We start from the raw sequence: 19935 nt of genomic DNA on the forward strand, positions 1-19935 counted from the left end.
ATTCTCCTCTTAACAACTCTTAATTTTTTTTTCTATTTTATTCTTATATTAATATTTAATTTTATTATTGTATTATGGTCATTATGTCATTTCTTATTCCCTCTTAACTGCTTTTAATTTTTTTTCCATTTTATCCTTACTTAATAATTTATTGTATTAATTTATTTTGGTTATTTGGACATTTTATAATTTCAAAAATTAATAAAATAATTTTTTAATTTTAAAATTTATTTTATTTGTTATTATTTAACTGGAGAATGGAGAGAGTGGAGGGAGTGATTAGTTACTTTTCTATTTTAAAGATCTTCTTCTCTATTAAATAAAAAAATTAACGATATTTATTCTTCATCTTATATTTTATCCGTGTCTTTAAAGTAGAAGTCAAAGATCTTTATTATGGATTTTAATCATAATATCCGTTTTGTAAATCGTTTTTTCTCAAAAAAATTTCTCAAGATATTATAAATATTATCCGTTTTGTAAATCGTTCTTTTTAAAACACTTCTCAAATATTTAAGAAAGAAAGATTATTTAAATTTTTCTTGACTGCACTCCAAAGTAGATTATTAGATGCATTAGAACAATATTCATTACATAAATTTTTTTTTTTTTTTTTATATAGAAACTACATTTCCTGGTATCCTAATATATATTGATTATTACTAAAATTAAAATTGTATTTCCTTATACCGAAATAAAAAATAATTACATAATACAGTAATCCACACATATAGAACTTTTATTCCGTATATTTTATTATTAATTGAAATTAAAATATTTTATAAATTAACAATACATATATTTATGTGTTACTTTAGTAATAAGCTTGTCTACCTATGAGTGCTCAAAAATGGAGATCTACATACTCTACCAATATGTAATACCGTAGAAGATGTGGAGTTACGATTCCTTTAAACACAGATTGTACATTGAATAAGGTTGCTTGTAACATGCGACAATTCAGCTCACCTACCTCTCACTTCGCCAATTGTTTGGTTTGGTTGGTCCTTTTCTAAATTCTCTCACATTTTAATCACCATATGCAACCTTTTTTGTTTTGTTTCAACTGGTGGGAGCACTGCAAAGTTCATATGCTTGTACCATCTGTTTTATTTATTGTGGGGTTACCCAAAATTCTAAGCGCCAACCGTAATTCATTCATTCATTCAGACTACATATTACTTAAACAATGTCATGCTGTGAATCACCCAAACCCACCAACCACCACTCTGATCAACTCTGAACTTCTTTCCCTTCACATTGTAGATTGGGTTCCTTCATTTTGATGGCTCTTAAGGCTGTATCCATCTGGGGTTATTCCAAAGCTCTCTCTCCTCCATTGGGTGTTGGTCTTGCCAATTCTCATTCTACTCCGATTGGGAATCAAAGATATGATTTTGACAAATGTCGCAGATGGGAAAGCTGTTGTTTGGGTGTTTTGGCTCAGACAGCTACCACTGCTGTCGAAGATGAGGAGCCCAATGTCCCCCCTTTGATTGACTCTTCTGGGGCTGCTGATGGTGTTCACCAAATTCACAAGGACATAATCCAGCTTCCTAGTGAGTTATATGATATCACCCCCCTCCCCTCCCCTCCCCCCACACACACACACCATAATTTTTTTTATGTGTTTAACTGGCATTCCGAGAATTCTAGAGTTGTGCTAGTGATTTAAGTTATAAATGTTGCTGATTTCATAACCAAACTTTGCTTTTCAACTAATGTTTCTCCTATTGGTGTTTTGGAGGGATAATTTTGTTACTGGTGCCTTTTGCATTTTTCACTTTTCACTTACAATTTTGTGGTTGATGCTGGAAAGGCAAGACGCTCACAGTATATGCATTTGATATCATCATTGCGCTAGTTTCTTCTTTAGTGCTTGTCCTCTTTCAAGGCCTCCCTTCTTTATTCGGAGAAAAATGGATCATGTTCTTCAAATTCTCCATTCAAATGACTACACAAGAATGTCCTCTCCATTAACAAATGACTTCTATATGTGTTTTGAATTTTAAATAAATAAACATGTTTTGTCGTTTAATTGCAGAATTTTATGGCAAGGCTGCAAGAAACTACTTTATCTAAGTTCCTTCTTTTTTATTAACGCCCCCCAGGGGCCGTCCTATGTTAATGGATTTTATGTTTCTTAAAGGTGTTTTTGTAATTTGCTACGAAAATACTTGCATCTGAATTATCATTTTCTTCTGTCAGATGAATTATTGGTTAAACTTCGTAGATAATAAAGATAACCAACACAAAGGCTAAGCCCCACAAAGTAAAACGCACAAAATCCAAAACTTGCAAAATAGAATTTAGAAAGGAACGGGTATGTAGGTTGAGAAGAGGGAGAACACATGCCATATGTTGGGAATCCCTCCTTAATTTAATGGGAGATTATGACCAATGAATATCAGTAACTCATCTATTGAATATATTCAATGATGGCCATTCAAAAGTTTTTTGAAATTGTAACTCTCTCTTGAATAATCTCTTTATGAAGAAGCCTCTTCTGAGGAAGCAAGTGAGAAGAGTAAAATAGAGAGAAAAAGAGAGACTTTGTATTCCATCCTGGTTGGGTGAGATTGAGTGTTATCATCACAGAGTGAGAGAGGAGCAAATATTGTAAGCCCACTTTCATAGTGGAAGCGTTTTCACTCTAATAGTGAGATTAGAAATCCTAGTAGATGCTAGAGAGACATTGTATTCCATCCTTGTTGGGTGAGATTGAGTGTTATCCTCACAGAGTGAGAGGAACAAATATTGTAATCCCACTTTCATAGTGGAGCCGTTTTCCACGGTGAGATTAGAAATCCTAGTGAGATGCAGGATAGACGTTGTATTCCATTCTTGTTGGATGAGATTGAGTGAGAAGAAACAAATATTGTAATCCTACTTTCATAGTGGAGGCATTTTCTGGTTTTTATTTCTTAAGTTGAGGAAGGTTTTCCCACGTTAAAAATTCTCTGTGTCATTATTCTATTTGCTCTATTTTCTTTGCTTATTTGCTTCCACAAGTGCCCATTTTGTATCTACACCAAAGGGGAGAATTAATTTTGAATTTTCCCAACACCATATACCGAATTTCAATGGCTGTCTCCCATTGAAAAATCTCTTTTTATCACTAGGCTGTTCTTTTATTTGTTTTTTCCAATTCCTGAGTCTAGTTGTTGGAAATGAAAACTACCTGAAAGGGAGATTGTTTGTAAGATATGTAGAAAGGAAATAGACTATGGCATACAACACCAAAATTTCAAACGGCTGCCATTTTCATTGCATCTGATGTCATTTTGGTGATCCGTGACAGACTCAAGGTAGCACAGCCTAAATTCTTGGCTTTGTATGATGGCATCACCGGAGATGGGTTATGACTTTTTGAATGCAGGCATGCACTATATTGTTCCCGCTTGAAATATTATGAATTCTATCAGAGAACCATATATATAATTGAACAATCCTCAGGACTGCCTAATCAATAAATTCTTATAGTGAATTAAATTGCTATATTTTTGTTTAGTACACTTTGAGCCTTGCACACATGCTAGCATATGCATGTGTATGCATGCAGATATTACTGGATGCAATTTATGTTTATGCTAGTTATAGCCGGTAAGTGATGTAATTCCCTTTGGTATTTAATCAACATTTTATCACAATTATGTAATTTCGCTAATTGCAGAGCCATTAACAACAATTGACATTTCTTCTTCTTCTTCAAGCGATGGATCAAAGGTTCGTGTGGCTTATCAGGTATGGTGCTTTAGTCTTTATTTCAAATAAAATATTCATGGCACTATCACCTTTGCTAACTAGCAAGTTTGTTGATACAGGGACTTCCGGGGGCATATAGTGAGGATGCAGCTTTGAAAGCATATCCAAAATGTGAGACTGTGCCGTGTGACAATTTTGAATCTGCATTTAAGGTTGCATTTCTTGTTTTATTATATCTTCGGTGTATGTATTTGATGCATTCAGTTGTAAGCTATAGTTATTGCTGTGATATATTTATATTCTTCTCCACAGGCAGTTGAATTATGGTTAGTGGATAAAGCTGTTCTGCCCATTGAAAATTCTGTTGCTGGAAGCATCCACCGTAATTATGAGTTACTTCTTCGCCATAGGCTGCACATTGTTGGGGAGGTTCAGTTACGTGTTAATCACTGCCTTTTAGGATTGCCCGGTGTGAGAAAGGAGGAGCTCAAAGTTGTTGTCAGTCATCCCCAGGTTGGTTATTACATATAGTTTTTTTTTTCTATTTGCTTAATTGAGGTAAAGAATGAATAAATATGATGCATTATGTTTCCCATTTGAACAAAATGAATGGGATGTGTGATTCTGCCTTAAGATAGCATCAACATCCTAATAGTACAATTTATTGGATTTCATCAATCATGTTTACTCTGCTCTGCTATGTAATAGTGGCTAACCCCAACATGCCAACTTTTAAGTCTTAATTAACTTGGTTTTTGATTGCACAGACTTTTGAGACAGCAGACTGTCTCACCAAATTAAGCTTACCTGTTGCAACAAAATACCTAGCCTTATTCAGAAACTTAAAATTGTTTCAATTACAATTTTACATGCAGGCGTTAGATCAATGTGAGAAAATGCTTAGTGATTTAGGTGTTGTCAAGATTGGTGCACGTGATACTGCTGATGCTGCTCAGGTGTATTATGAATTCTCTTTGTCAAAAAGTAAGTATTGATTAGGTTGTACAGTGGCATGTCCTAACAATTATGTTCTTGAGAACAGACAGTGGCCTCAAATTGTGCAAGAGACACAGGAGCCATTGCAAGTTCCCGAGCTGCAGAAGTATACGGGCTCGACATACTTACAGAAAGAATCCAAGTAAGACTTTATGTATTATGGAAGATTGAGCTGCTAAAGTATATTGCCGTAGCTCTTGTTTTCTTTTATCACAACACCAACTTTAATGCCTGCAAATTGGATGTCATTGGATTAGGAGTTGATGCCTTATTTATAATTTTAAATGTTTGGGCCAATCTATTAAATTGAATGTCGATCATCATGAATAATGGAATTTCTAAAAGTGAAAGTCATCATGCTGTATTTTGCATGGCAAAAGCATTTATATTGTAATTATTTCCTATCGCTTTCTCTTTCCCTTCTGTTCTGATTCGGTGCAAGTTTATATCTTGTTGGACCGAGATGTTGCAAAAAAGAAGCCATATATCTTGTTTGTGCCAATCAGTTGTTTGCTTGAAAACTTGTCTTTGAAATGTCATGGCTTGTGATATGAAAGTTGTTTGTTTTGTCAAGTATGTAAGCTCTAAGCGTGACTGAAAAGCTGCATAGATAGCTAGTGAACTTAGTATAGAATGTGTAAGAAAAGATCAAAGAAATGATGAAAAGAGAAGAATGATACATTCTATAAGCTCGTTTTTTATGAACACACAAGAATAGAACACTTACATAGAGTTTACAGATCACACACGCTCAAACAAGAAAGAGCGAATTACAAAAATGATAAATATGAATTACACAAGCATGTATCAATCCAACTCTTAGCTAAGTTAGATAAGCTCGAGTATATATAAACTAGCTACAACTATATTAAACCACATAACAAAACATAAAGCCTAACTAACTAAACAAAACAATTGTTGAATAACAACTTTAAGCCGACACTTGTGCTATAAAAGTTTGATCAAACACATAAAAGTTTGATGTTGTCATTATACGACTTTCCGCAAACGAATAAGAAACAAGGCATGAATCAACAAATATCCACCCTTGATTTGAGTTTTCTTCCAAATAGTGTTAGCATACGATTGTTACCAACAATCAACATTCAACAAATCTAAACAGTACATGAACTTGCTTCTAGGAATAGGCCAGGTGAACATACCAATTGGATTCAACTCATTCTTTTGTGCAAAGAAAATGATACCCAACATCAATATGCTTGATTCGTTCATGTTGAACTTGATCCTTAGCCAAGTAAATTGCACTAATACTATAAAAAAAATAGCCTTCTTACGTGGAATTCCTATATCAGCCATCAGACCCTGTGTCATCCTTATAGACAAGCCCAACACTAGATGTACCTTTAAGGTACCTAGGAATATGTTTCACCATCCTCCAATGATCCTTTCTAGGATTAACCATATACGTACTCGCCAGACTAACTGCTTAAGAAAGGTCTACCATTGCATACATCAGACTCCCACTGCATTAGTATAAGGAACATGAGTCATATATTCTTTATCAATTCTGAAAGAGTAGTACTACTTATAGATAGATGAATAGACGATGTCAAAGGAATAGCAACTGACTTGACACCACTCATGCCAAAACAGTCCAAGGCCTTCTAAATGTACTTCTATTGACATTGAAAGAGCTTCTTCTCACAATCCTGCTTAATATCCATGTCAAGAATTCTACCAGCAACTCCTAAGTCTTTCTTCTCAAATCTACTAGTTAACAAGGACTTCAACTTCTGAATCTCTACCTTAGGCATAAACGCTATAAGCATTTGTCTACATATAACAAAAGATTAACATGGGAACCATGTTCCTTCAATGATGTTCCCTCCTTCATGCGTAGCCTAAACAATCATTTTTGAGAAACAATGTATTGCGAATGGAATTTGTCATGAACAACTTCTTCAACTTCAACAGCAACCCAAAAATAGATTCTTCATTCACTACCTCATAAAGAACTTCATCTAAGAGAGTCAAGAAGATTAGAGAATGAGCCTTCAACTCTTGAATTCTCATAACAAACTCATCTAGATGTGCAGTCCTACCAGATAGGTGCATCTACACTCCCTGTTCCTTCAACAAAGCACTCATCTTGATGTGCTACAAATTGAAAGAGTTATTTCTTGTAAATGTCTCAATCTTGATCGTTCGAATGTCTTGAAGATTTTATTCATAGCAAATTAAACAAACGTGGATGGTCTTGATTAGCGAAAAACCACCTACAGATGTAGAACATATCAAAATCAAATCTCTGATACCATTTTTGTTGATATCAAAGATCAAGAAGCTCACTAGACACTCTAGTGAATGTAGTATAGAACATGTAAGGAAAGGTGAAAAATACGATGAAAAGAGGTAAAAGAGAAGAATGATATATTCGATATAAATTCATACTTGATGAACAAATACAAGAACAAAGAACACGATGACTACACAAAGTTTACAAATCATACACGCTCAAATAGGAAAAACGAATTACAGAGGTGATCAATATGAATTACACAAGCACATATTAATCAAACTCTTCTGCTCTTGGCTAAGTTAGATAGGCTCAAATATATGTAGACAAGCTACAATTGTAACTAACAATATAATACAATAAAAGAAAGCCTAAGTCATTAAACAAAACAATCATCTAATAATGACTATGAGCAGCTGCATGTGTTACAGACCATCAGTTGCATCAAAGCTAGACGTTGTCATTATATGACTTTCAGCAGATGAAGAAGAGACAAGACATAAATCAATAAGTTCTATATTAGAACTGGATGATGGCAGTTATACATAGAAAATTACATGGATATTCCTTTCTCCATCTTTAGCTATTATTGGATAATATGTTCTGTTGAAGCTACAAAAAACTAGAAGAAAAAAACATGTTTGCTGATTCTGGTGAAGTCAACAAGACTATAGCTTAGCTGATTCATTGTGATTTTGACAGGATGATGATGAGAACATTACTCGTTTCTTGGTCCTTGCAAGGGATCCTATAATTCCAGGAACTGACAAGCCACATAAGGTATAAAAAAAATTTAGTTTTTTACATTGATTTTTTTATAAATGTGCTTATGAGTTCATGACTTCTCTCTCAGACTAGCATTGTTTTTAGTCTAGAAGAAGGTCCTGGTGTGCTGTTCAAAGCCTTGGCAGTTTTTGCTATGAGGGACATTAATTTATCGAAGGTGTGTTAAAGTAATTGATATTGGAGTTTTGAAATTAAGACATGCATTCATTGCTCTTATTTTTTCATGTAAATTCAGATAGAGAGTTGTCCGCTGAAGCAGCGTCCATTAAGGGTTGTGGATGATTCTAATCAAGGGAATTCTAAGTAAGTAAATTCGTTCTGTTCAAGATTTGAGATAGTAAAATTTATGGTGTAATTTCTCTAGTTTAAATGCAAATTGATCAGTGGTTCATCCTTTATCCTGTGAGAGTAATGGGGGTATGGATAGAGTTTACGACTAAAAGACGAGTAGACTAAAAATGAAAGGGTATATGACATGTTGAAATCTCTTTAGAGATTCACATCACTAGATTATCAAGGATGCATTTCAGTAAAAGGCTTTATTAAACACTTGTCCAACTTATTCGTAAGCTCACTATGAAATTTACTGAAATAAGTTAAAAAAAACTTATTTTGAAAAGATTCTCTGTTAACTCTTCCTTGCACTTTATTCTAAATAACATATTTTCGATTTTCGGATTCAAATACTGAAAGGAAAACATTTTCAGACTGGGTTTAGTTTTGCTTCATGAACATGATCAGCGATTCTGTTATTTTGTATACGTGTGTTTACAATCATGGTTTTAGGCATAAAACTTCTCTAGTGACAGGTACTTTGACTACCTCTTCTACATTGATATTGAAGCTTCTATGGCAGAACCTCGTGCGCAGTATGCTTTAGGACAGTTGCAGGTCTGCCCGTTATCTCGTCAACTCCAGTTTAATATTTTGTTTCTTATGGACTCAAATATTTTATATTAATCTTTTGGTTGGAATCTATAAAATTTCTTAATGCAGGTGCACCTGATATAATTATTTAATATTATGTATTTTCTATGTGATAAATAATGAATCTTCCAGCACACTAGTGTTTTAGTAGACAAATTTTGTGAAGAGTACTTTGATTAGATGATTGCAAAGGAAAGAGTAAAAGAAATACTTCAAAGAAATTATTGAAATTTACTACGATTAAATTAATTATACTAACTGGTTAGTGTCAAGAGGCCCCAATCCACGACCAACCAACCCAACATTGATAGTAAATAGCTGAGTCCTTTAAGCATGTTAGTTAAGGTTCAATTCTTGGCCATTTGTATAGAAAAAAGATATGTTAGGATAAGCAAAACTTACTTCAGTAATCTTTATATCTCCAAAAGGATTAGTATCTAATTGTTTATTAGGAGATACCCTTAATGAGCATGCACAAAGGTATGTCAATATACTGATTTGACTTTAAACTAGGGATGACAATGGGGTGAGACAAATGTGAGTTTGTCCCATCCTATTCTCTATTCTTATCGGAGAATGGGTATACTCATACCCGTTCCTTATCGTTCCAAATATTAATTAAATAATTTTTTTATAGAAAATAAAAAAATATCATAGCAAAAGAAACATCATATTATCAAGTATTTATGTCAAAATGATATACTATCTTTTTTTTCCTAATGTCAAATATCAAGAAATAAATTATAAGTGTATAAATATTAAATGGGAGTATCAAATAAGAATTAGATAAATGTCAAGCAATTATAAAAAAAGTAAAAATATCAAATGTATGACTTAAAAGTAAGTTACGAAGTTAAAGATAAAAAAAAAATTAATATAAATATTTTAGATCACCTAATAAATTAAAAGTGTTTTAGTAATTTAAAACTATGAGGATGAGAATAGGTATTGGGATGGATATGGAAACACGGAAGGGGTAGATATGTACATATCTATCCTGTCTCTATATCCAAATTAAAATACCGGGTATTTTTGATACTTATACCTATACCTATACTCAGTCAATGTGAAAATTCTTCGTCAAAATTGGGATGGTGGAGCATTTTACTTTAAACCAGCAAATCATATGTTATATGTGGCTGCGTCAAAAAAGCGTGTTAGTGCCTTGCTACATTATACCACATTCAAACCCATTGATCTGGGTCTATCTAAGTAGTGATGGTAGGATAAAATTCATGTTGTATAGAATAAAATGTTGCAAGCTTTTCTGTGGTGCTTATGGTACAAAATTCACTATCACACATTCGTAATTGTTTGTAGATTAGTGCTTTTATTACTTTCTTGACCCAATGGCATATTCCACAATCCTGATGGGAATGCTTTTTGCTTTTACTTCTCTAACTTTTAAGTCTTTTTCCATATCAGTTGCGTAGTACATTGTTAAAATTCCTTTAACTACTCTATAAATCCATGCATAATCACAAAACCCATACAAAAAGAAAAAAGTATTTAATCAATGTTTTTATCTGTGACTCCATGTTATGAAATGTAGCGTGCAATCAAATGTTAGCTCTAGATGTTGGTAACATCTATTTATTTATTTCATTTCCATTTCAGGAATTTGCTAGGTTTCTTCGAGTTCTTGGTTGTTATCCTATGGATACAGTGTTATAGAAGTTCCGTGGTGTTCATCAGAGGTTGTTGATCTTTAATCAGTGACACGGAGGAGGAACTATCCATGAAAAGCATTGCCCCTTTCACTCTTTCAAAATTCTTTTCATCTCCAAAGGAGGTGATTTGGAGTATATTATCATAGTTTTGACAGTGGAGTGAATGCTGGCAATGTCAACTCTGGCTCCAAAGTATGTATAAATAATAACTCTATTGAATTATTGTGTCAAATTAATGAATGACCCAGCCACCCAAAGTTTTCTTCTTCCATCATCTGCTTCACCAAGGCTTTTGATATTTTTTTATCAGGATTTTAGGGAACAAGATTTCATTACATCCTCCCTTATGTTATTGACTATTTTTGGTAAAACTAAACATATGGTTGTGCTATTTAGGAAATTTGTCGAGATCAGATAATATTGGACCAAGTAATAACTTCTCTTTAAAAAAGGTAGAAGTAGTTAGAATTGAAGTACAGAGATAATTTGATATCTGTTTCCTTACTTTTTATTTATGCAGTTCAAAATCTTGTATTTCATCCTGTAAACAAACAATGCTTAAGATTATTGCCCACACAATGTGTTCTCATTGAATTATCTTATTCTGAAGCTCAATTTCTATAATCAAAATTTCACAGAAAAAAAATCCTATAATACAAATTTTTTAAATGTTACTAGTACTTTCTAATAATTTGTTGAGTTTAATGGATATTAATTTAAAATTTAGAAAGACTTAACAATAATCTTTATTAGAATTAATAAATAATATTAGAAAAAGTTATAGTTCAAGTTATCTATTCCTTATATTATTCGTGTTAAAATAAATTTAAGCTTTATATTTGCCGGTCCAATCAAAACTAAAAATATAATGTTGTCATGTCATCCCCATTAATGAACTTGTTTCTATTCATGGTACCAACCAATTTAAATGGTTATTCAGTTGGACAAATTGATGTGAACTAAGCAAATTTTCTAAACCATTGCACTGTCGTTTTTAAAACACTGTCCTATGTGATAAATTAGTAGATTAATCATAGCAGCATACATAATGAGGTTTCAATTGTGCTTTCAAGTCACTAAAAGAACCCCAAAAAAGCAAACAAACATGTTGATGACTGGTATACTGATACAACACTCTCGCTGAGAAAATTCGAGACAGCTTATTCCTACGAAATAACTAGGACTATTTATTTCCTTTTAAGCTCGCTCTTCACTTCAGTTCCTCCAAGAAATCAACATTGTCAACCAAGACCTACAAATCTCAAACAAAATGAATCATACAACCAAGTACTAATTATTAAAATGACAGAACATTAACAAAAGAGCAGCTGATACCATGTGAATCATAATACCATTGAAGAAAGAAAGGTAATCATAAACTTTTGTCACATAATATAGCACCAGACATTTCATACCACATGCTAAAATTAAACTTGAGGCTAGAAAGCTATAGACGTTGAAGCATTTGTAATGTAGTGCAGCTATTTCACCCTTCAGTTATAACATATGTATATGATTCTACAAGATAACTCATCTACTCAATATGGTGATAGGAGGGGAGAGACTTACAGTTTTCCAACCATCTGGATCTAAAAACGAAGTGGTTTTTGTATTAAGGCCAGGAATTGGCCCTGGTTGCCGTGTAATCTTCCCTCCTACCTCTTGTATAACTTGGCTAACTACCTCAGCACTCTTGTATACATCATCAGTACCAATAGCAATCTGTTACATTAAGAACATGAATTTTGTCATTAAGGAGTACATAAACAGAGAAAAGTGTAGAAAGACAGTTTAGGTCCAAGAAAGTCAGATAACACAACCTGTTAAACTAACCTGTGCATAGGCATTGCCCTTAGAGTATTCAGTGACACCATAATTATACGTCAACTCCAACACAGTTGTCTCGTGCTCCTCTCCATACCCAAGCATAGCTACAGTGTACTGTCGGACATGCAAGTTGCAACATGTTGCAAGTTATTAGAATGGCTTACACATGAAAAATGTTCCAGCGAGCAAGTGCATTGCTAAGGTATAGCAATAAGAAATTTCACCTTGGACTCAGGCTTATCAACCTTCCTCACTACCTTCATGCCCAGAGCCTGTGCAAATGATCCCATAAGAAAATTTCTTAGATCAATAAAATGCATTTGATTAATAAAAATTTAAACCACATTTCATCAAATGCAATTTTATGATTCTATTTTGAGCATCACAAGCAAAAGCTATCAATTGCTACACCAGGTTCATGCAAAATAGAACATCAAGTTTCAGTCTTTCAGCGGTTGCTACAAATTGTAAACCAAAACAATACAGCTGATTTTCCGGTCTTGAAACCCACCAATAAAACAGGTCAAATCTATAAAGAACAGTTGAAATAGATAAGAAGAGTACTTGAAACTTCGGAAAAAAATTTACATGGAACTAACCAAAAGGTTTGACTTGGTTTTTGGTCTACATTAAGAATGCTTCATACTGAATTCTGCTGATTGAATACAGTTATACAGCACACAAACTATAAGTATAACAATTATTTTGCTTATGCACACAAAAAAATAATTAATGGAAAATTTCTCAAAGTTGACAGCCAGTGGATAGTGATTCAGTTGTGCCAAAGACAAAGCCTGAAACAGTTTTGACTACAACAATAGCACTGGACTATATATGGGGAAAACGTTGGAGAGTTACCTTTTCATAAAACTTAATTGAGCGTTCTAAATCTCCAACACGAAGCATTACTTGACAAAATGGGTCATGGACAGTAGGTCTTTGGATAAATCCAAAAGTGTAACCATCTGGATCCTTCGCAAAGGCAATCACAGTAGTCCCACCCTGAACTGGTCCAGGCTCCCTAGTGATGTTTCCTCCCTTGGCCCGTATGAGTTCAACCGATTTGTAAATCTAAAAATTGAAGCAATAAACAGTTCATTTTATTCACTGCATATATAGATACTCAATGTTTTGTAAAGGTGGACTTTGTCTTACATCCTCAGTCGCAATTGCAAAATGTCCAAAGCCATCCCCTATGTCATACGAGGTCACCCCATAATCTGACAATAAGAGTTAGAACAATATAAAAGGCCAAGTTTTGTGGTGTGGTGATATTATAATTGTCATGTAGTGCAACATAAACAATTGATAACCCATTCACAAAGAAAAAACATCAATATTATATCATTGTGCCCAAAATATACATTCAATCAGAGACCACGGTACACATATGCGACAGGGAAAAGATCAGCAGAGTAACATACTATATGTTAATTCAACAACAAAATGGGATTCTTCAGGGCCAAATCCAAGAAAAGCATTGGCATATTTTTCCTCCGGGATATCTCTATGCCTCAAAAGCTTCATTCCAAAGCATTCTGTATAAAACCTGAAAGAACCGTGAGGAAATTTTAAGCGCCCAATTAAACACAAATAATGTAAAAATTAACAAGAACCCATGTCACAAAAAACCAACTTGATGGTGCGATCAAGGTCACCAACACGGTATACAACATGGAGCATGCGACGGTTATCTTTCTTTGGCCATTCCAACAAGTCAGCCATATCCGGTGTCTGATTCTGCAACACAAGCCAGAAACAATTAAACACCATCTCCCAAAAATTTCTACACTTGCTGTGCATAAAAACCAAACTATACAAAAAAAAAAACTAAACACCATCACTCTGCATTAAGAAAAGGTGAATAGATTTGTTGATTTAATTATTAAACATATATATTTTAGCATTTTATAAAAGCAAACAAGAAGTTGGAAAATCTCATTAACGGGTCCAGATCGGTTAGTTTTAGGACTTAACCAAGATGCAAAGTGATGGAGTACCAAACTTATGGCATTGCTACGAGCATAGCACCAAAACCGACAGTAAACTAAACCCACCCAGGTATGATGAGGTTCAAAAGAATTGAACCAAAACAAATTCCTAAAAACGAAGCAAGTGATCTCAACTCAAAAACACAAACCTTAATCAAAGACATGTCCGAAACATTTGTAGTGACTTACCTGTAGATTGTTCTGGGTTTGTCTGTCTGTGATTACAGCAGGAGAAGCGCGTGTTTATGTTATTCACACCAACTACTTTTATATTGCTACTTTTTACATTTAATTACACTTTACTACTTTATTCAACAATTGTTATTATACAAATGTGATTTCTATATTTTGTAAGTGTTATTCTAATTCACTTATTAAATAGTAAAAAGTATTTAACAAAAAATTTCATGTAATATACTATAGTTCTGTTACATCAATACATCCATATCAACATCTCCCTTAAATATTAAATTGACAAATGAATTAAATTACACGATTAAAATGGGAAGCGATCCAATTTAAAACAAATTAATTACACATCTTACTATTTAATTATCACTGTTTTTTAAATTTTACTACTTAAACTTATCTTTTCACAATTTGATCATTTGAGTTTTCTTACACAAAATTTACCGTTATATTTTATTGTTTTACTTTTATGCATTTTACTAATATTTGTAATATTTGTTTTTTGTAAATTAATAATATTGAAGTGGCAAGATGTGTAATTAACATATTCTTGCATAATTAACATAGCATTCTTAACTACAAATGCAAGTGCACGTGTTATAATTATCACGACACTTTCTCATGCTTCATTCTCAACCACACACTGCAAATTTAAACCACGTCTTAAAAAATCACATACACCTGTCAGAACACTTTCCCCTATTCCAATAACATACCAACACTTTATCCTATTCCAATAACATACCAACACTTTATCCTATTCCAACACTCTCATACTCGAAAAACTTATTTGTAACTGATAAAGGATGTAGAGAGAGAAAGAAATTTTGGAAAGAATATTATGATATTCAGTGTGTTGAGATGCATGGTGCCGGAGTATATATACACAGAATACGTAGTTGAAACTGTAACAATAGAAAAACATTCTAACTTCTTAATATTTTCCTCTTAAAGTTATGGTTTTACAATAACCATAAGTTTACAATGAAAGTTAGTAAATGAAGGTCGGAGATTGATTTTGTAAAAGCATACACAACCTGAAACCGAGCAGGAAGAAGGATTAATTTGACAAACTGTATCTAACAAAGTGAATATCCAGTTCAAAGTGTTTTGTACGAGAGTGCATGACAGGATTTGCACACCCAGGTTATCATAAAACAGTTTGGGTTGACCAGTGGATATGTGCAGTTCATGAAGAAGAGAATGAATCCAAATGATTTCAGTGAGAACAACTGCTATGCTTTGGTACTCTGCCTCTGTTCTACTTCTAGAGACAACTTTTTGTTTATGAGAAGACCAAGTAATAATATTGGCTCCAAGATAAACACAATACCTAGTTGTAGATTTGCGATCGTCAATGTCGCGTTCCCATCTGCGTCACTGAATGCAAGAATGTCCATGGATGGACTGCATCTAATAAGCAACCCATGCGAAGTGGTTCCAGTAAGGTATATGAGGATACATTTGACTACTTTCCAATGATGTTCCTGTGGATTTTTCATGAATTGGCAAGCTTTGTTGACAACGTATAGAAGAGCTCGGGACGTGTGACGAGGATGTACTGTAGAGCACCAACAACACAACGGTATAAGGTGGGATCTTGAACAACAGGGGAAGCATCTTTGGAAAGACGAAGCGCATATTGCATCGGAGTGGGAACAGGGAGAGCGTTTGTCATGTGAGTGCGCTGAAGGAGATCATTTATATATCTGGTTTGAGAAAGCAAAATATTGCCATCTTTGAGATGTTGGATTTTGATGCCAAGAAAGTAGTGGAGATGACCCAAGTCTTTTAGTGCAAAGAAGGAACCAAGTCGTTGTATCAGGGCTTGAATTTTAGGTGAGGACCCTGTAATGACAATATCATCTACATAAATTAAAATGAAGATAGTGTAAGATTGATGAAACTTAACAAATAGAGATGTATCACTCTTAGTAGAGGTAAAACCAAATAATTCTAAAGTGGAACGTAGCTTTTCAAACCATGAGTGTGGTGCTTGCTTCAGGCTGTATATAGCTTTCTGTAGCTTGCACGCCGCGGTTGTGTATGTTATATCAAAGAAAAATGCAACATGAAGAGCGAAAATCTAGTTTGTATATGTTATAAGGTCGAAGGAGAGGATAGCATGCACAACTAAAGGTGCGTAAAAGAGTATAGTCGAGTGCACTGTGAAAAAGAAGAGAATGTGGAGATTTGTTACCAAGAACATGGGAGGGTAGAAGATTAATGATGTGAGCAGTTGTCATGAAAGCTTCAACGCAGAATTTGATAGGTAAGGAAGTAGTAGAAAGAAGAGTGATCCCTATATCAGTAATGTGTTTCTGCTTTCTTTCTATAGATCCATTTTGTTTGTGTGTGTGAGGGCATATGAGACGGTGATAGATGCCAAAATTAGTGGTGGAATGTTTGAAACTTATAAATTCTTTTGCGTTATCAGTTTGTATAGCTTTTAGTTTATATCCAGTTTGATTTTCAGCAAAGATCTTAAAACGAGATAAAGCAATAGAAGCATGGGATTTATGTGAGATAAGAAACAACCAGGTATATCGACTATAAGCATCCAGAAACGAAATATAATATCTTGAACCATTGGAAGCACATACAGGTGAAGGTCCCCAAATATCAATGAAAACCAATTGTAATGGTGCAATGTAGTGTGTAGTGGAAGCATGAAAAGGTAGTTGATGTGACTTACCAATCACACAGGCACGACAAAACTGTTTCTTAGAAGTGTATCGTATATTAAAGGATTTTAAAACATGTTGAACAATAGGAAAACTATTGTGGTCGTCTGTTATACCAGAGTTGTAAAGGAGGAACATGCGATTTGTAGGAAGCATGATTAGTAGTGTAAAAGAATGAAGCAGTGGAAGAAGGAAAAACATATAGACCATCCTTAAGGAATCCTTGAAGTAAGATTTGGTGTGTGTCCTGATGTTTAACAAAGCATGAGTGAGGATAAAATTCAAAGTAAACATTATTATCTTTTTATAACCTAGCGCGTGGGGTCCATAACTAGAGTGCGGCCTCTGGCGGGATGACCACCTGGGTGTCTCCTCGTGCACCTGATCTCTGGGGTCACCCGCCTCTGGGAGTGCCCTAGCTGTTAACGTTCCATGCATGCAGCTCACCCCTGAACGTGACCCTTGCAGGCCATATCCTTCTAGTGGCTCTATACTTTGTGTCATGCCTGAACGCGTTGTCCACTCTACACGCATGACCACTCGTGATCTAGGCTTCTCCCTTACTGATAACTGGTGTGTGATCTGGGATCCACTTCTCGTGGCCCATCTCTACTGTTTGGGTTTCCGATGTCCGACCTCTCCACACTGTTTAGTGGCAAGTCGGTACATCCTGATGACCAATGTCTGACCACTCTTGGCTCCTTCGTGCACGTGCTTTGCGGGGTACTGGCTTGCACTACTCGTGGGACCCGCTTACGTGGCACCAACATTACCAGTGGTCAGTCAACGCTCAGGGACCGGTCGGTACACAAGCCCCCAGTCTCGAGCTGTAACTCGTTCAACGAAGAGGCTAAGTCCTTGCCCTGGGTGACCTACATGGCTCTGTGCGACAGGATGTAAATACGGTGCCAAAGTGACGTCTTTCTGGGCCTGTCTTATCTGTGCACACATGTCTTTGATCAACCACTAGGGTTTAATGTCGCTTACGCTTATTTGTTTGCTTTTAAATTCTTGAAAACGCACGCGTCTAATCGCTTGTTACATCATTCTCCGAAACTCTTTGACCGTTTCGCCTTCTTCCTCAACCATTCTCGCGCTTCCTTTACGCATTTCTGCCTTCTCTCGCTATCGACCATAGGTATGAACCCTGATTCCCATTCACACCTGTTTACTGATTCTGGTTTTGGATAACTCCCTGTGTTACTTAATCTTTGCACCGATCACCTTCTGTTTCTGTGTTTCCTTTGATTCAAGAAACCCTAAACTCTAGGAGGTGTTGATTCTTGTTATCATAATGTCGCGTTTGCGCGTTCTTCTTCCGCACATTCGCATGCTTTATCTCTGTATTCCTTCTGAAATTTGTACGCAGGTTTGGTATTGAGCGAAGAAAAATGGGCCAGGCTAACTGATATTCTCACCCGTCTTCACAGGATTTCCAGGGACGTGGGCACCTCTCTCTAGCACGCCCGCGCCTTCGCCATCGCTGCGTCTCCGCCCACTCTCTCCAATCCTGGGGTTTCGGTTCCTCTCACCACCGTCCAACCGTCTCCTATCCTGATGGAGAGCGTCTAGACCAAGGGCCAAGCACACCTACCCAAGGAAGCCAAGGCCCAAGCCAAGGAGAGCGTCTAGACCAAGACCAAGGTGAGCGTCTAGGACGTGAAGGTGAGCGTCTACAACGTGAAGGAGGGAGGCTACCTTTGGAGCTAGACCGTCTAGGACCCCTTACAAGATCAATGGCCAAACATATTCAAACACAAGCAAATGAGGCCACAGATGGAAGAGAGAAGGCTTTGTATATGTTTGCATAAAGGCCCATTGGGGGTACTTAGTAGATAGGATAGTGTAGGAAGCATTTTGGAAGGAAACATTCTAGAATGTAGGGTTTGTGTGGCCGGTCATTGCTTGGCACATGGCTTAGCATTTAGATTTAATTTTTGGTTTTTCTTTTTCTTGTAATTCAGCTTACAAATTACGTCCAAGATAGCCTATAAATAGGAAGGCTATCTCATTGTATTTGACAAGTTTAATTGAGTAATGTTATGCTGCCATTTTTGTGCACTAGCTTTACTTCTCCTAGAAATCTAGGCTATAAACTTCAATCCTTTCACCTTTCTCCCTTGAGCTGGCCGAACCACTCAAACACCACACTCCTCATGCACCTTCAAAGCCAACACAACTCCTAGGAGGGCTTTGTTTCACTCACCCATTGCTTCCGCATCACTTTTTACTACTTTGATTCAAGAAGAACACATGAAATGCCATCATTTGGTATCATGAGCTTTTGGTTCTTCAAGATGAGTAGCTTGGTCTTTTAATTTCAGTTCTTCTTTATTTCATCTTTGTCATTTCAATTCCTTACTTGTCTTGCTGTTTTTATATTTTAAGTTGTTCTTGGTGTGCTTATGGAAGATCCAACCAAAGCACAATTGTTCAATTGATCTTGAACAAATTCTGTGCAGCTTGTGATAGGATTCCTTACACCATTGTGTGGCTGTTTTTCTTTTAGGAAATTGAGTCCTTATTGCTTTCTTATAATTGCTTCATTTTATGCTTTGAGTCTTTATTTTCTGAATCTATAAATGTTGTGTCAAGTCATGTGAATCCATAATTGTCATCAATTCTTAGTAGTCCTATTTTGTTTGGCTTGATTGTTTCTTGTTTTTGGGTCTCTTTATATTGCTTTAATCTGCTGTTATTTTGATCCTTTGGTGCTTTTTATTTTTAGTTTGAGTTCATAATTGTGTCTTAGTTCTTACACAATTTTCATTCTTACATTTCCATTGTGTTAATTTTGGTTATCTTGCTGTTTTCTTCCAGTTTTCCAGAATTCCCCTGTCTCATCTCTCTGTTCTAGGCTGTTTTGTTTTAAAAAAAAATATATTTCCACCCATAGGAAAATT

At 35.2% G+C, this 19935-nt stretch overlaps 2 protein-coding genes across 7 annotated transcripts; one reads left to right on the forward strand and one right to left on the reverse strand.

Annotated features, from left to right (window-relative positions):
• Positions 1 to 832: 832 nt before the first annotated feature.
• On the forward strand, positions 833 to 10612 carry ADT1 (arogenate dehydratase 1). 4 transcript variants are annotated; one of them, XM_068606955.2, is made up of 12 exons: positions 833 to 1000; positions 1267 to 1559; positions 3674 to 3744; positions 3825 to 3917; positions 4018 to 4218; positions 4581 to 4661; positions 4748 to 4843; positions 7661 to 7738; positions 7812 to 7901; positions 7980 to 8047; positions 8554 to 8635; positions 10289 to 10612. In XM_068606955.2, the coding sequence occupies exons 2-12, from the start codon at positions 1286 to 1288 to the stop codon at positions 10343 to 10345; spliced, it is 1191 nt and encodes a 396-aa protein (XP_068463056.1). In that variant the 5' UTR covers positions 833 to 1000; positions 1267 to 1285; the 3' UTR covers positions 10346 to 10612. The 4 variants fall into 4 exon arrangements, with proteins under 4 accessions (XP_068463056.1, XP_068463054.1, XP_068463053.1 ...); XM_068606953.2 differs by having other exon boundaries at positions 866 to 1000; positions 8548 to 8635; XM_068606952.2 differs by lacking the exon at positions 833 to 1000 and having other exon boundaries at positions 1039 to 1559; positions 8548 to 8635.
• Positions 10613 to 11332: 720 nt separating this feature from the next.
• LOC137806710 (lactoylglutathione lyase GLX1) lies at positions 11333 to 14585 on the reverse strand. Of its 3 annotated transcripts, none has more exons than XM_068606959.2 (9): positions 14349 to 14585; positions 13805 to 13908; positions 13593 to 13717; positions 13324 to 13388; positions 13027 to 13239; positions 12393 to 12440; positions 12175 to 12282; positions 11911 to 12063; positions 11333 to 11593 (listed from the first exon to the last, which is right to left on the reverse strand). In XM_068606959.2, exons 2-9 carry the CDS (start codon positions 13891 to 13893, stop codon positions 11552 to 11554), a joined length of 843 nt encoding a protein of 280 aa, XP_068463060.1. In that variant the 5' UTR covers positions 13894 to 13908; positions 14349 to 14585; the 3' UTR covers positions 11333 to 11551. The 3 variants fall into 3 exon arrangements, with proteins under 3 accessions (XP_068463060.1, XP_068463059.1, XP_068463061.1); XM_068606958.2 differs by having other exon boundaries at positions 14309 to 14403; XM_068606960.2 differs by lacking the exon at positions 14349 to 14585 and adding an exon at positions 14226 to 14323.
• Positions 14586 to 19935: the final 5350 nt, after the last annotated feature.

The sequence above is a fragment of the Phaseolus vulgaris genome, chromosome 3 (assembly GCF_051622355.1).
Source record: "Phaseolus vulgaris cultivar YP4 chromosome 3, ASM5162235v1, whole genome shotgun sequence".
NCBI classification, from domain to species: Eukaryota; Viridiplantae; Streptophyta; class Magnoliopsida; order Fabales; family Fabaceae; genus Phaseolus; species Phaseolus vulgaris.

What these genes read in the sequence shown, in the direction of transcription:
- LOC137806710 (XM_068606958.2), bottom strand. An exon ending in TGTTGTTGAATTAACATATA is followed by an intron (nt 13,389 to 13,592) that starts GTATGTTACTCT and finishes TCTTATTGTCAG; the next exon opens with ATTATGGGGTGACCTCGTAT. An exon ending in TTGATAAGCCTGAGTCCAAG is followed by an intron (nt 12,283 to 12,392) that starts GTGAAATTTCTT and finishes CATGTCCGACAG; the next exon opens with TACACTGTAGCTATGCTTGG.
- ADT1 (XM_068606953.2), top strand. Translation starts at nt 1,286, where the DNA reads ATGGCTCTTAAGGCTGTATCCATCTGGGGTTATTCCAAAGCTCTCTCT. An exon ending in AGGTTCGTGTGGCTTATCAG is followed by an intron (nt 3,745 to 3,824) that starts GTATGGTGCTTT and finishes TTGTTGATACAG; the next exon opens with GGACTTCCGGGGGCATATAG. An exon ending in ATACTGCTGATGCTGCTCAG is followed by an intron (nt 4,662 to 4,747) that starts GTGTATTATGAA and finishes TCTTGAGAACAG; the next exon opens with ACAGTGGCCTCAAATTGTGC.